General features: G+C 38.0%; 1 protein-coding gene across 1 annotated transcript in view; it reads left to right on the top strand.

Moving 5' to 3' along the window:
• LOC309707078 (CUB and sushi domain-containing protein 1-like) overlaps nt 1–16,630 on the top strand; it is a 451,615-nt gene that overhangs the window by 271,675 nt on the left and 163,310 nt on the right. The window contains exons 9-10 of the mRNA XM_082534186.1: nt 5,083–5,207; nt 11,450–11,571. Coding sequence (XP_082390312.1) covers nt 5,083–5,207; nt 11,450–11,571 — 247 coding nt within the window. The remainder of the gene's footprint in view (nt 1–5,082; nt 5,208–11,449; nt 11,572–16,630) is intronic.

Genomic DNA, 16,630 nt, shown 5'->3' on the forward strand with positions numbered 1-16,630 from the left:
AGAAAAGTGAATTAATGAACACGTCTACATTTAACAGCATAATGAAAGACTGCCTTATTATTTCCTAATGACCCTAATGAGTCAGTTATTATAAGGCATATTCTTCAATGTCTTGCTATTGGCCTTATATTCTCATTTGAGGAATATAAGAAATGTAACAGACATATCTCATATAGCTCTATCCTTTGATACATGTGTATCACACTAGTTTATAATGTGCTGCCCCTTTATTCAAGAAAATAATGTAAACCTCATTCATTTCACTCTGTTGTTCAAATGTAGTCCTGGTTTCAGCTCAATTAAAGGCTGGTTTAGCTACTTCTGTAGTATTATTTATACTGGAGTTTTTCCAAGAGTTAGGACACATGTTGACACACTTTGCAGTTCCTTTTTGACCTAATAGACAATTTTTTGTCCTATTTTATGACCACTATACTATTTCTTTATGGCTTTAATGAAGGAATTATATGATTGTAAAATACTGTATATGGCATATCTTACATTCTGTCCTATAAAAACATTTTCATGTAACAGCAGTCTTGTGCAAGATATACTGTAGAAAGTTGCACAAGTTTTCTATTAAGTTTATTTCATACAATACAGGCTATGCTTTAGACTATTCTAATCGGAGTAATTAAAGGCATGAAGGAGTAGTACAGTAGGGGTAAAGTAGGATAAAAAATACAAATCTAAACAATTGCAAAACTGCTAAAAAATTATTGGGCTTTTAATTTTCCATCCTTCTTAGGTGTTGCTTTAATGCATGCAGGAATTATGTAAATAATGTAACAGCACAGAGAAGATTCAGGAAAGTGCTGCAAAATGTAACAAAGAGAGTATACTGAGAGAACAGTGGGCAGGAGAAAGCTTGAAAGCACTGAAGAGTGATGGCCCTAAATACAGAAAATGTTAGGCTGTTGAGCAGGAGAGAGACAGAGATCTGAAGATGTTCCTCGGACTAATAGAGAACAAATGGTAAGGAGGGGAAGTAAACATGTGGAGTATTCTTCAGTTTTTCTTTGAAGTAAAGAATATGTTTGTATTGAATGAACAATAATAGCTCTGATATGTACGGCTAGATAAATATTTTGTTTCTAAAAATGTTTTTTATTTGAGATATTCTATTGTCACTGGAACGATTTTCCTGTGAATTTATGCTCGATAACGTGAAATGACAAGGCAGAATCACTCATTTACCAAAGTATCAGACCTTTTTGGCAGATATGTGTTGAATGATGTTAGCAAACAAAACAGCTTTGAACAAGACTAATATTTAATGAAGTGTAAAGAATTGATTGACAGATAACAAAAAGGATGCATCTAAAATAGATGAGAAATAACTTTTAGCTAGCTTAGGTGTAGCTAAATAAGTGTAAGAGTTATTGCAGTCTGAAGGCATATGTAAGCATGAAATGTAGATGAAGTCATTTCCCAAACCTACAGTGCTGCCATGAGCAGACTGATTCTTGAAATAGGAAACATTTAAAACCACCTTGACTTTTCCTATTGTTGACTATATGAACAAACGGAGTAACACGAGGGGGAAGCTCATTGGTCAGGGGAACATGTGAGAATCTATTGCAGGAAAACCATCGCATAAACACTCAATCGATGAGGCATTTATGTTGGAGTAGTTAGACAAAAACCACTTTGAGCAAAAAGGACATAAGGGTGTCATTTGAGTTTGGCAAACTTCTTTTAAAGGTCTCTGTGCACAATTATTAAACGTTTCTCTAGTCTGATAACAAACACAGAATTCGCAGAGGTCCTTGAAAATAATCTGCTCTGAAGTGAATGATCCTGACATATTAATAAGAGTTTACATTTCGCTGTGACCTGAACCATGCGTCAGAGACAATGATGGGGGTGCGGCTTTCTATGCAAGTGTCTAGGTCAAGCCGCCTAAATATGCTGTGTTTGGACATTTTTTTATCCCAATCTGATTTACATTTGCAAAAATTTCACTTTGGTCTTGTGGGTTGTTGATCAACTTACCTAGAAATCCTAGAAAAAATCACTATCCATCCTATCAGTGTGACTGCATTTGATGTAGTCTTTTTAGATGTCATTAGATTGTACTGCACAGCAGCCCTGCGACAAGCTCCGAGCTTGCTTGCACTGCGTGCCCCACTTCTAGGACACACTGGCAAGGAAAGTTTCAAGTCTTGGCCGGTAAACAAGGACTCAGTGGATACGGGGATTTTTAAATTATTCACTCAATGGTGTCAGTCACCTACACTAATCAGTACAAAGGGACAAATTATTCCGTTTAATCAGGAGTGAGCTATTATAAAATTATGATCTCTCCCTGGGACTCATCCACTTACCATCAGTGGCAGGTGAAATGTAACGTGCTCAATTTTCACCATTTTCTGAAACTATTTTCAGGCCAAAAAATGTAAACGATAATCATCTTTTAATCTCTGATTCCTGCTGGTCTTCTTTGCTGGTAGATAGTATGACTTCACTAACTCTCTTGCCATTAATGGAGTTGTTTGAATTAGTGAAATAGCATTACCTCCTTCTGTGTGAGTGTGTCTAAGCATTTATGTGCAAGTGTGTGCATGCTTGTTGGCAAGGATGTCTTTGGTGTTTTTATCTAATCATCATTAAGCACTGAGCTACATGAGGTGGAACTGAATTGTGGTTTGGTGAAGTGAAACAGGGCTAATAGGAGAACATACTAGGGCTGGGTATCGTCACTGATTTCTAGAATCGATTCGATTCCGATTCACAAGGTCCCGAATCGATTCGATCCACGATTCGATTTAATTCGATTCGATTCGATTTAAATCTGGGAAATTTTGACAGTCAGAAATATTATAATTCAGATCAGTACATTTACATATTTTTGTATCAATAAAAAGGAAGCTGACACACGCAAGACTTTATCAAAGGTGTGAGCATCACAGCAGATGCCTTTGTGTCAAAGTAGCTGAAGATAAAACACAGAAAAACATGAAGGTGGTTTTCCTGGCCTGGGATTTTATAAAAATATTCTGCAGTACATCAAAAACGAAAGAAAACCATTAATCAACATATGAACATTACCTCTGAAGTTACAGAGGTTTTATTAGAGACACGGTTAAGCGTTTTGCATTTTGAATAATTTTAAAAAGTTTAAATTTGTTCAGTATTGAACAGCAGAAATGAGGTTTTCTTTTCGGAAGAATGTAAAAGGGAAAAAAACAGCGGCCGACAGCGCTGTAAACAACGGTAGACTTGTGCGTAACAAGCAAGCGAATGATGAAGAAAGGGAAACTGTTCTTGAAGTACACAGAGAGAGAGAGAGGGCAAGAGAGAGACAGAGAGAGAGAGAGGGCGAGAGAGAGAGAGAGAGAGACAGAGAGAGAGAGAGGGCGAGAGAGAGAGACAGAGAGAGAGAGCTGTGCATCGCGGTGGAAGCAAAACAGTAAAAGTCAGAGTGAATTCATGGTAAATGGCCTGTATTTATATAGCGCTTTTACTAGTCCCTAAGGACCCCAAAGCGCTTTACATATCCAGTCATCCACCCATTCACACACACATTCACACACTGGTGATGGCAAGCTACATTGTAGCCACAGCCACCCTGGGGCGCACTGACAGAGGCGAGGCTGCCGGACACTGGCGCCACCGGGCCCTCTGACCACCACCAGTAGGCAACGGGTGAAGTGTCTTGCCCAAGGACACAACGACCGAGACTGTCCAAGCCGGGGTTCGAACCGGCAACCTTCCGATTACAAGGCGAACTCCCAACTCTTGAGCCACAATCGCCTCATGACGATGTTTATGTGAATCTTCTTTTGCTGCTGGTTCGGTCAATATTGTTTGGAAAGAGATCAAACTAACAGCTTTAGAATCAGCGCATAAAGGGCGTGAACACAAAGCGCGGACCCGCCGACAGATCAGAATCAGTGAGCTGTCGGCTTTCAGCCCCGACCGTGTCCGTGCCGTCGGGTGAGAAAGGCGACATCTAAATGATTCTGATCCGTGGGTCGTGCTGTGTGTTTAAGTCTTTGTGCAGAATCCGTGTTCCTGCTCTCATTTACTGTCTTAGCTGTTTGGTGGTTCTTGAAATTTTGTGAGATGTCACCAGAGATTCTGGCATTTCGGGCAAAATAAATTTATATTAAAAAAATCGATTCAGGATTTTAATTAATCGATTTTACGTTATCCAAGCCATAATCGATTTTAATCAATGAATCGATTATAAAAACCCACCCCTAGAACATACTGTAGAATGGGGTTTTAAATTTCTGGGGACGTACAAGATCGCTGTCACTTAGCAGGTTTGGGATGTTTTGTTTAATAGAAAAACAATATGTAACTATGAGAGGAAGATTTTAGTTCTTTTCCAGGTAAATAGTGAGCGTCAGGATAAAAGTCATATCCATCAAAGCATCACAAAACTGGTGAAAGCTGTGGCAGAAGTGAATGACTTAACTCAATGTAACAAAGACAGTAAACAGAAAGATTTGGCCTGGCTGTACGACTCTACAGTGTTTAACAACAGGGCTGAGCCAATGAACATCCAAAACTCCACGTTGTGAATGTTTGGCCAGGTGGTAGACTGTGGTGTGTGTCAGCAGGGAGGAGACATTAAGCTTTACAGACAAGACACCATGCAGATTTCCACTTAGATGGCTCGATGTCCCTCTCCCATGTTAGACAGCAGGGTGTTGGAGAAAATGCGAAAACAAGAATCATCAGAACAAATGATGAGAGAGGATAGAGAGAAGACATGACAAGCTGAGAACAGAGAAGCAAAAGAGAGCAGATGACAGAGGAAAAACATGTTACAATACAGTTACAAAAGCATCTTACAGGAAGAGAGGAGTTACAGAGCCCGACCACTGATCTAGAATGATGATGCCCTATTTGTCAAGGATCTAACAGCCACCTCATCTTCTATACCATGAATAGCATTCGTACATCATTTGAACTGAAAGAGTCGATTTTTCTGGTGATTTAAGGGCGTTTTTCTCATGTTTTTACACTTTTAACTGACAATGATTTTGGGGTATCAGTCAGAACTGGACTCAGAGTACCTCTTCTTACTTTTTTTGACAAGCGTTTTTAATTTTGTGTCCCTTTAAATAGAGTTGGCTCCAGCGTCCAGTTCAGTTGTGATGACAGCTACGTACTACAGGGATCCAAAAGTATCACCTGTCAACGAGTCACTGACACACTGGCAGCCTGGAGTGACCACAGACCCATCTGCAGAAGTAAGTCCCACCTGCCATTCAACTCAAACCAAATCATGTAGCTATTTCATACAAATAGCTTATATAATCATAGTAGCTCTTATCATCGTCATTATAATAACAGCTCATATGTTATATGTTTTACAAAGTGGATCTGTTAAATAAGGTAATGGTTATGTGTTGCCATTTGATCATTATTTTTTAATCAGTAATTTAGATTAATAAAAGATTTGTTTGCAACCCTTAAACCCTTTTTAAGCATAATTTGTTAACAGTTACTACCTCGTTTAAACAACAGTATGTTAATGAATGCCTTAAGAAATGTCTTCAGATGTGTCACAAATATTTAGATTGGATTAGGGTTAGGTCCTATTAGGGTTAGGTTTCCTATGGTCAAAATATTGATATCATTAAAAAACAAATTTTCACCAAAATTCATACCAATTTTTAAGCAAGTGTCTAATGGGATAAAATGATCAAAATGAACCATATGTACCATTCAAAAAGTGAGCACCTAAATGGAGGCTGAACACTGTGTGATGACAAATAAAAGAGATGTTTCGCTTCTCATTTCCACAGGGATCGTTTCACTTGTGAATATAGCTGTAATCATAGCACAGCTGTTATGTTAAACTTGTTTATGGTCATTTTGAAAAGTGTGGCTGTTTTTACTTTAAAATAAGCTTAAATATACCTGGAATAAAACAGCAACATAACTTGTTAAAAGAGGCTCACACCATTCATTTTACTTTAATCAGTTAATATCAACAATACACTTTATTCAGATAGAGGATACATAATCGTTTTTCAAATTAATAAATGAAAGTGAATGAAGCAACGAGATTAAAGAGGGAAATAACAGCCAAGTTTCCCAAGTTTTGTATTTTCTTAGAGGGTTAAAATCAAGAAGCTCTAATGCTGACTAATGTGTTCAAAAATCACATGATATTTAATATTAACCTTGGACCTGAGAGTGATGTAAAGAGCTGGAGGTGCAGGGGAAGTGTGAGCCTGATTACCTCAGATTCAGTGATATGTTCAAGGACACTTTTGTGTGCACTTTGGGTGAACTAGAGGTTAAATTATCAACAAGTTTTACCAACTATTATTGCCCCAGAGGTCTGCATTCAAAAATATGACCTGTCTTTAATCAGCAGCACCACCACTGCAGGCACTGTAGCAATGAAACTAGGATTACATTTTCATCATTAGCAAAAGCAGAAGTCAGTAATCCTAATGTGTTTTTAATAGTTTTTGGATAACAGTGGAATTGCACGGGAATTGCATGGCGGTGATGTGTTAGCATTATTAGGATAAGGCCACACAGGCACAGCTATGGTCACACTAATTATTTGTTCCTCAGAGTGTCAGATTGTTGATGAAATCGAGGAGATCTTTAAGCAGATCTTTTATAATACTCCTCTAAAGCCATGCCGCAATAGTTAATCCTGGTCCCATACCTCTGAATCTGTCTCCAGATCTCTAATTTTGTCAGCAATTAAAATGGTATGGTGTTGCACTGATTGCTGTTTCCGTTAGTCAATATTAACTTTGCATGTAGGATTAGGCATAGGCACTTCATCTTGTTTGTGTGTGTCAGAGCCATAAAAATGGTGCCAGGAATTGTAAGTGAGGTTAACAAAATAACACCTCTTAAATCAGCTTAGCGTGAAAAAAACGAGTTGTTCCTAGCAATCACTACCAGAGCTTCCATAGCGACTGACATTGGCAGCTGAGCGATAATCCAGTGTATTCCCTATTTGTAATCATATCTTACATAAAGATATTGTCTCTTGATTTTCACAAGCTTTGAATAGTTATGTTGTTTTGGGGTATTTGCAGATGCTAAATCTATATTATTATGGACATATCATAAATAATATTAGCCTGGATTATGTTTTATTATTTGTTAATGTGTAAAAATTATGATTCACTTTCTGACTGAGTGACTAAATAAATAAATGTATGAGTGGCGGCGCAATGACGCAGGGGATCTTGCTGCCAGCATGTTTACCGACAGTATCCTGTTGGACTTATTATTTTACAATAAAAAGGGAGACAGCTAACAGAGACACTCAAGTGTGTGCGCAAATACACTTACAAACACACTTGCACTTGCAGCTAGTGTCCAGTGGACAATGTCACACAGCTGATAGTTGCTGCAATATTTGCCTTGAGCTGTGTGTGTGTTTGATGGGCAGACAGTCCCAGCGCTCAGACACAGACTATAGGGTCCCTGTCACATTGTGTTAAACTTTAGATGTGTGTGGTTATGTGCACATGTGTGAATGTGTAATTTGTGACTACATGTCTGTCTGTGGCTGCAGGAACCCGCCTGGAATCATGATACAGGCTACTTCTGATGGTTAGAAACAGTAGCGGTTTCTTGAAAAGCTTATCTGGAATATTCTTTTTACTATTTATATTTACATAAATACTATGTTTAACTTATTTTACAAGATTTTTAATTCATACTCAAACAATATGAAAATGTTCAAATATGAACGAATGAACAATAAATAATAAATTAAGGGGAAAAAAACCACAATAAAGTATTCTTAATAGGAGAATTTAACATCATTTTTCATTATGTAAAACAAATAAATTGACATGAGACTCAAAAAATGTTTTCTAACTAGCTCAGTGACTACATGGGTGAAGCATTTGTTCATGCTGAAGTCTCAAAACATTGATAGTGATATAACAAAATAAATAATAAAAACACAGTTATAGAAAATATGAATTTAAATGCTTAGGACACTTTGAGATTAGTGTGTTCTTGTTGCAAACCACGTTGCACAGTACAGTATTACTGACAAACACACATTTACTCTAGTACATCCATTCCCAAACTGTGCACAATTTTAAATTTTAACATTTTCTGCTGGGTTTTCAAAACTTTGATTAAGTCTAATTACCATAATAATATATTTACTTCATTTCATTTTAATAGAATTTTCTGATGATTTGGCGGTTAGGTCAATTTTCAACCTTATAACAAATGCTCCAATTTAACTCCTTTCCAACAAAGATGACTTACAATAGACACTTAAAAAAGGTTTTCACAGAACTATACAAACCTATGAAAAACCACCCTTACAGCCATATGCTGTGAACAAAATTCTCCTGATTATTTCATCATTAGCAAGTATGACAACCTCTACAAAAGCAAATGCTTTAGCAGTTTGCTGGTGATGATTTGGGCTTGTTATGTAGCTATTAGACATGGGCACCATGCAGTCAGTTTAGTGGACCATAAACTATGTATACAAATGTATTCTAACCAAATGTGAGGCCATATGTCTCATTGCTAGAGTTTGGCTGAACCTAGGTGATGCAAATGGACAATGATCCTAAGCACAGAAGCAAATCTACAACAGAAAGAAAGTAAATCATGGTGTCACAATAATCCAGTCAAACTGTGGACCTCAGCCTGAAATGCTGTGGCAGAACTTTCAGAGAGCTGTGCATAAAAGGAAGCCAATAAAGTGAAGCAACACTGTGGGTCAAAACTCTTCTACAACAATGTGAGATACTGATAAAATCATACAGAAAACAATTACATCACATTTTGCTGCTGAAGGTTATTCTAGAAGCTACTGAATCATGAGATATACTCAGATTTTTTTAGGATTGCCTTTGAGACGACCAAACCTTGGTCCGATATATGAATATTGCTACTTTTTAATTATGGCTTTTTAAATTTTGTTTCCAAAATAAGTGTAAACATTTAACCTTTCACATCTAACTACAAAATTCACATTTTTAAATATTGTTTAGATATTATAGAAAACCATCAGCAGCTTACCTATAGTACCTACTCAGCTCACCAGGGGGCAGTGGCTGACACTTTGAGAATCACTACTGTTGTCTCTATTTTTTCTTTTTTGTTGTTGTCACAGAATCTCTTTTAGAATTATCCTCAAGGCATTCTTAGTAGCTCATTTCAGTTGAATTGTGGAGTCACATTGACTGTGAATGTTGGTTTTACTCAATATGCATTATATTTATTATTCATTTAGTGAAGCTGTAAATGGGACAGTTTCGTAAAAGACTTTTGCAGTAATGTCAAAATATGGAACAACCTTCTTTCTTACTTTTGATTAAATATAGAGTACTTTATAAGGAAAATCTCAACTGAAGAACAGCATTTCCACAACAATACAAGACTGCATGAACTGGCACCAGATAGAAGCTGTGAATCCAGACTTTATTTTAAACACAAATATTTGTTATTACAGGGGTATATCAATACAAATGAACAGGTGAAAGCAGGAAGGATAAAGTGAGATAAGAAGTAGAAATCGAGATCAGTAGTCTGTTACAAGCAAGTAGAGGTTAAAATGTCTGTACTATAATTCCTGTGCATTGTATTATTTTGTGTGATCACTCTCTTGGGATTCAAACCCAACTCTCTTGGGATTCAAACCCATGAGCCTCTCTCATTCTCTACTGAGACTTAACTGTTAATTAGAACCTGGTCTCTGAGATGAATCGCCATGAATGTGTTTCTGTGTGAGCGTGTAGCTGTGTGTATCACTGTGTGGTTCAGCTCTCTTTTCTAATTAACAGGCAGATCAGTCATCTGAGGTCCTCCTCTCTCTCCCTTTCTCTCCTTGTATTTTCCGCGTCTCTCTCGTGCCGCTTGCCCTTTCCTCCTTTCCTTTCTTTTCATATTCTTTCTTACATTTTTTCACCCTCTACTCTTTTTCTATCTTTTTCTGACATCTGTCTGTGATGTCTCTCAACTTATCTGTATTTAAAACCTCCTTAAACTGCGTATGCTCCTGTGACACAGGCTTTCTTTCCCTCTAATAGGAGTGAACAGTTTCAATCATTATGATTTAAGTTATTTTTGCCGTTTTAGTATAACTACAAGGAGTTGCAAGGTACGTTGGTCACCTGCTCCGTAGCAAACTGTCCTAATAGTTTCTATATTCTACATCGCTAGTATACTATAAAGGAACACCCAAATTTAGACGAAGATGATTCCTTGACCTCTCTTCTTGCAGATACAGGGTGTGTGTGTGTGCGTGTGTGCGTGTGCATGTGTGTGTGTGTGTGTGTGTCTTTCTCATCCAAAAATGAATTTCTTTGAGACATGAAAGGATGTCTCAAGGTTCAACGTTTCATGTTGACTTTCTTTAAACTATTGACCACAGGTTGGCCTTTGGCCATGTTTAAGCAGCTGATGTATGCACTGTGAATGAAAAGATCTTATGATGTCTTTCAGACATACTCAAAAATATACCTGTTCCAATCTGTATCCTAGTTTCTTTACATTTACAAGAAGTGAGATCTTTAAGACATAAAGACTCCTCTTTCAGGGCTTTGTAGTGAGAAGAAGGACACTAAATTCAATTCTAGATTTAATGGGGAGCCAAGGAAAAAAAACCTAATACAGAAGTATAATCTCTATTTCTGCTCCCATTAAGACTTTTGCAGTCATGTTTTGGATCAAATTAAAGCTTTTCTAGGACCTATTAGGACAACTGGAAGATAAGGAATTGCAGAAGTCCCAAACAGAAGACGTAAATGCATTACATACTTGTTCAACATCCCTTTTGTGTTTAATCTGCACATAAAAATCTTTGAGATTTGTTTAATATTTCAAATTAATCCACACTGTAGCACTGGAGGCCAAGGTGATACTAAAAGTTGGCACAATGGGAATTTGGACAAGTAAAAAGGAAATATGTTAAGTAATTGGAGAATTAGTAAAATAATGATATTATTCCTGTGGGCATTTGCTGTTTGTGAAAAGTGCTATATAAATGGAAGAAATTTGGATTGATTTGATTATAAATGACTATTATTAATTAAAATTCTATTCACACAAATCCACACACATAGGTCTACAGTCAGTGTAAACCAGGGTGGGCAACTCCAGGCCTCGAGGGCCAGTCTCCCTGCAGGTTTTAGATGTGTCCTTGAACCAACACAGCTGATTTAAATGGCTAAATTAGCTCCTGAAGTACTCCAGAGGCCTGGTAACAAACTAACCATGTGTGTTGACCCAAGGTGAGATCTAAAACCTGCAGGACACCAGCCCTCGAGGCCTGGAATTGCCCACCCCTGGTGTAAACATAGTAAATATTATATGCTTACATTCTGTTTTTCAACATTTTGATCTCTGACACTACCTCACCCTGTTTTCATTTTGTCCTATTTCTAAAGTAAAAGGTGAATCTGCAAGCACAGTTTTGACCAGACTATAAATCTTTTTTGTTGCTCCTTCTCTCTTTTGCTCTCTTCCTCTGTAGCTCGTACCTGTGGCAGTAACCTAAGAGGACCCAGAGGGGTCATAACGTCTCCCAACTACCCAGTTCAATATGAGAACAATGCCCACTGTGTGTGGGTCATCACTGCAATGGACGCTGAGAAGGTGAGCTTTTTCAATGTTTAATTTTACTAAGAGGTTTTTATTTTAAAAAAAAACAACATCAAAAAACTAAAACCCTGTAATCTGACAGGTGGAAAATACACATTTTATACCTGCAATATGCTTTCATCACATTGTGTTGTGATCTTAAAAGAAGAGTACTGAGTTCCATTCAACTGAAATACAATCCATGAGTGAGGTTTGAGGGACAGGATATTGTTGGGGAAAAAAAAATGTATGCTTATGACCCAATGTGGTGAATGTGGAAATTCAAAAGAGCAGCCGAGAGAGAAAGAAAAGACTACTGTAGTGAGCATGACTTGCAGGAAGCCACAGAAGAAACTATGACACAGTATACAAACATATTCTCTTACGTCGAGTGTTGACGAAGTTAAAGGACTGTTGTTGCGGGCTTCATTTTTGTCATTTGTTTGTGGTTTGAATTTTTTTTCAGCTGCGGTCATCACCCTAATCCCACCCCACCTGCCCCCTTCCACTTTTGTCAAGGCAACTTTGGTTCTCGAGCCATCGTTGCAGAGACATGAATAATTTATTTACCTGTGGAACAACATCTCGAGTCTATCTACGTTTTTCTTTTCTTGATTTTCTTCTCTTCGTGTATTCTCCTATATCATGTTTTCAGATCTTGTTCCCCTTTGTCTCCTCTGCACTCTCTGCCCTCCACTCTTTCCCTTCCCTCCCCCCTTACTCTCCACTTGCCTCTCATTTTGTACCAACAAACGCTGAGTTCTTTGTTCTCCACTCTTTTCTCCTCATCTCTCCCCTCACCTACTCTACTCTGCACTGCTATCTTCCCATCCACTTTCTCCGTCTGTCATCTGCTTTTCTCCTTTCGCTTTGATTTGTTTAAAATGTTAAGTCTGAAGATGGTGAAAGTACAGAGACGCAAGGAGAGTGAGAAGGCACAGAGCTCATTGAAAACTAAAGAGAAGAGAAAGGAAGGGGAGAAAATGGGGCTGAATATTCAGCTTGCTACTTCATATCTAAAAAGCGAGCACCGGGAACAGAGAACAGGAAAAGAAAAAGGACTGAATGTCCAAGCAGGTACTTGACATGTGACATTGAAGTTTTTTCTAAAGGTGGATGGAAATGGAGCCTACTCACCTGTGAGCCTTCAAGGGAGCTGGATGGAGAAATAGTGAGATATGATTGAAGAGAGAGAAGAAAATAAAGAAAGTGGAAAGAGAAAAAGGAGTGAGAAACTGACTTTTTGTTCTCTGCTGTTGGCCATTGTGACCTTGATAGAGAGAAAAGGCAAATCTATCCATGTCTAACAGCTTGTTTCTCGCCGCAACTTAATTCTCATATGTTCCTGTACGTTAGTGCTGACTTGTCTCTTTCACATAGCTATGCGCATCTTACGAATTCACTCATGAAATCTTATTAACACCAACATCACAATCACGAGTGGTCTTTAAAGGCTTCTCGTCAGCTTTAGAGCTGCCGTCAGCCATTCGCACTTTAAGTACTTTACAAGAAATCACACTAATCTTAACTGACGTGGCTGCATAGTTTTATCACAACAAATGTACAAATGAGATTTTGCTCATTGTCAGGTGACAGATGGAAAGTCCTCCTCATGTGTTATGCATGTTACTTTAAGTTAAAAATAGAATACAGTAAAGTATTTTATGAAGAGACACATAGCCTGGGCTTATTACGGATGGGACGCTTTTTATCTATTCTGTGCATTGCATTGGGACGCGCGCGTGTGTGTGTGTGTGTGTGTGTGTGTGTGTGTGTGTGTGTGTGTGTGTGTGTGTGTGTGTGTGTGTATTCACATGCATGTGTGTTTAAAAGGCTTGATGTTTGAGTGCACTTCAAGAATGGGCTATAATGACAGATTATCAGCTACTACAGCTGCTGGCATTTTCAGAATGTCACTATCTACATACATAAACGGGGAGACAAGGACACGAGACAAAATACAAGACAGTTACACTCTACAAGACACTGAGATAGGATGCAATCCCAAAAAAGTTGGGGTGCTGTGCAAAATGTAAATAAAAACAGAATGCAATGATTTGCAAATGTCATAAACCGATATTTTGTTCACAAAAGAACACAGAAAACATATCAAAAGAGAAAATGTACCATTTTTAAGAAAAAACAAATCATAAGAGGTCATTTTGATTTGATGGCAGCAACACATTTCAAAACATTTAGGACTAGTTAATGTTTACCAATGTGTAGGACCCGTTACGCACTTTTGGGAGAGGAATGTTGTCCCATTGTTGTCTTATGCCGGATTCTAACTGCTCAACAGTCGTGGATCTACTTCTGCACGCTTTCTGGTTCGTGATGCACCCAGTCTTTTTAGTTAGTAAAAGGTGTGAGCTGAAGGAGGGCCAGTTCAAAACCTGGACTCCAAAATGTTGTGGTTGAAAAAGTATGGTATTGTCTTTGCGAAAATATGCAAGGATTTCCCTGAAAACGGGTTAGGGTCCTGTGTAACAGAAATAACTTCTGGTCCCATCACAGCAGGATCAAGCTTGGTCTTTGTTTTTTAATCAGGGGTTATCTTTTGTCAGGACAGCTTGCTAAAAGGCCCTTAACTTCTTTTTTTTTAGCATGCTAACTTTTTATGTCTATGTACTATGTCTGTGTATTCCCACTTTAGCAAAGATCTTTAAGCTTCACTTAATTTGTGCTTATAGGGAATGAGACAGATGATTAAACCCACTGGTTAGCATCCTGAGTGTAGGTTGCCTGGGAAAAAAAGGTGTTTGTATGTTGTTTTTCTTTGTGGTGAGAATAATATATGTAAAGAAAGCAAATGAGCATGAACCAAGAGGAATAACAGTGAACTTTCTGTAGACCTTTCTTCTTTTCATCTCCTCTGCTCTTCTTCATCTTTATTCTTTCCCTCACTCTGTGTCTGACTTACTATTATTGACTTCTTTCGTCAATAACACGTTATAACAAAAACGTTTTTATTGAAGTGTGCGTTGCTTTTGTGATTTCTTTAAGTAGGTTTATATGCTGAAGTTCAAACAGCCAATAAGTACTGCTTGTGTACGTCATTCTGTTAAGTTTTGAATAAAAGAAGTACAATCAATACAGATTGTTATGATCTGACATCTTGTTGGCAGAAAAAGCTATTTGTGTTTTTGTGTTTGCCTGTGTTTTTATTTGTGTGAGAGTGTGCACACGCATCTGGTTGTGTGTGTTTGACTTTATGAATGTTGAATGTGTGTTTTCTGTCTGACAATTTAATTGCTAGCTGCCAGAGACTGTGAAGAACATGTTGTAGGGTAAACTGTCGGCTTTCCATTGAAGAAATACCCGGGTGGGCAGCAGAAACAAGACTGAACTGTGTGTGTGTGTGTGTGTGTGTGTGTGTGTGTGTGTGTGTGTGTGTGTGTGTGTGTGTGCGCGCGCACACATCTTATCGTGTGTGTCAGTCATTTGATTCATCAGTATCAAGCAGATAATAATTTTTGTCCAAATCTGCGCTATGTCTGCTCGCACACTTACACCCTGAAATGCATCATTACACATGCCCATTAAGGCTCCAATCACTGCTGTCTTTTTATTAGTGTGTGTGTGTGTGTGTGTGTGTGTGTGTGTGTGTGTGTGTGTGTGTGTTTATATATTGTGTACGGACTTTGAGATACTCATGCAGTCGTCTTCATCATCACTTTAGCATCGACAGGACACATTTTCTAACATCCTGTCAGATTCTGTTAACTTTTACTTGACACAGAAATTGAGGCCAATGAAGACCAATAAAAGCCTCAGCCAGAATGTGCTAAAGTCCACTCTTACTCTGCATCAGTTTGTTGTTTTGCAGGACTGCTTTTATGCTGTTTCATAACAAATACATAATACCCAGAATTCAGTGCATTATCATAATGAAGTTAGCCATAGTCAGCCAAGAAGCTGTGGCCTTGTGGTTGCTATCTTCTGATGGAGTATCAGGAAGAAATGTAGACAGTGGAACCAGGGAAGCATCAATGTTTGAGGCACTTGTAGTAGTCTTGTAATCAGTGATCATTTGGATGTCCTGCTACATGTGCTTCATGTTTCCTGGAGGAGATGAAGCAATCGTTTACTTTTTTATTTGTGGTCCCACTTTGCCAGCTTAATAAGGGTTGTGTCTTTTTGCTCTGGGTGCAACATGATCTTCCGCTCTGAAAGGAGCCCTCCTTATTGTTTCCATTCATTAAACTTCTGCTACAAACCACTACTTCTGGTTGGCATGTGTAGCAACTGACTATATTTAGTCTAAAATACTATATTTTTATATGTAGCTGTGGTGGTAGGACTATGTTGCTGCAACAGTGAAATAAGAGTGAATTCTCAATCATTAATAAAACAATATGCAGGCCATAGCTCAGAGTGGATGATCACATAGACTGGACAAAATGTATCAGTAAAGTGCAGTGTAAATAACCATCAGTGTCCATGGTAATGGAAAGACATTCACCAATAGCTGTCTAATTAGCACATTATCTCAATTCGGTGCTTTTTGCTATTCTGGCTTTTGACTGTAATTTGGCAGTCTGACTGTCCATAATTCACAGTATTAGCTCTGTCTTTGGCTCTCATTCCTGAACCTAATGCCTCTCTAGTGAAGGAGGCTGTCAGTGATGATGCATTGGTATCACAAAGTCAACCTTTTTAGTTTTTCTGCACTGGAGTCATCCGTTAGTGATAATGCATTAATTAAAATTTATGTTGGATTTGCCATGCTAAAGTTTCTTTGTTGAAAATGCAAAAAATCCTAAACAGTAAAAGGACATTTCTGAACCCACAGCATGCTGCTGTTGGGTATTTTTCTATTCCATCTCAAAACTCTTTGTAGAATAAATGGAGCTGGAAGGCACAAGAAGTCACAGGTGGACTTTGAAAGTAGGGTCTTGATTTACCCGAAATGAAAAAGAAAAATGACAAAAAGAAGCAATGGAGAACCAGAACTATGGTGAAACCACCATATAAAAAGAACTAAACTAAGACTATGATTATAAAAGAAAACGAATAATACTAATAGCTTAGCACAGAAAGTCAAAGGAGCTTGCAAAGAAAAGCGTCTGGACTT

This window comes from Aulonocara stuartgranti (genome assembly GCF_965226115.1).
Source record: "Aulonocara stuartgranti genome assembly, chromosome: 1".
Classification (NCBI taxonomy): Eukaryota; Metazoa; Chordata; class Actinopteri; order Cichliformes; family Cichlidae; genus Aulonocara; species Aulonocara stuartgranti.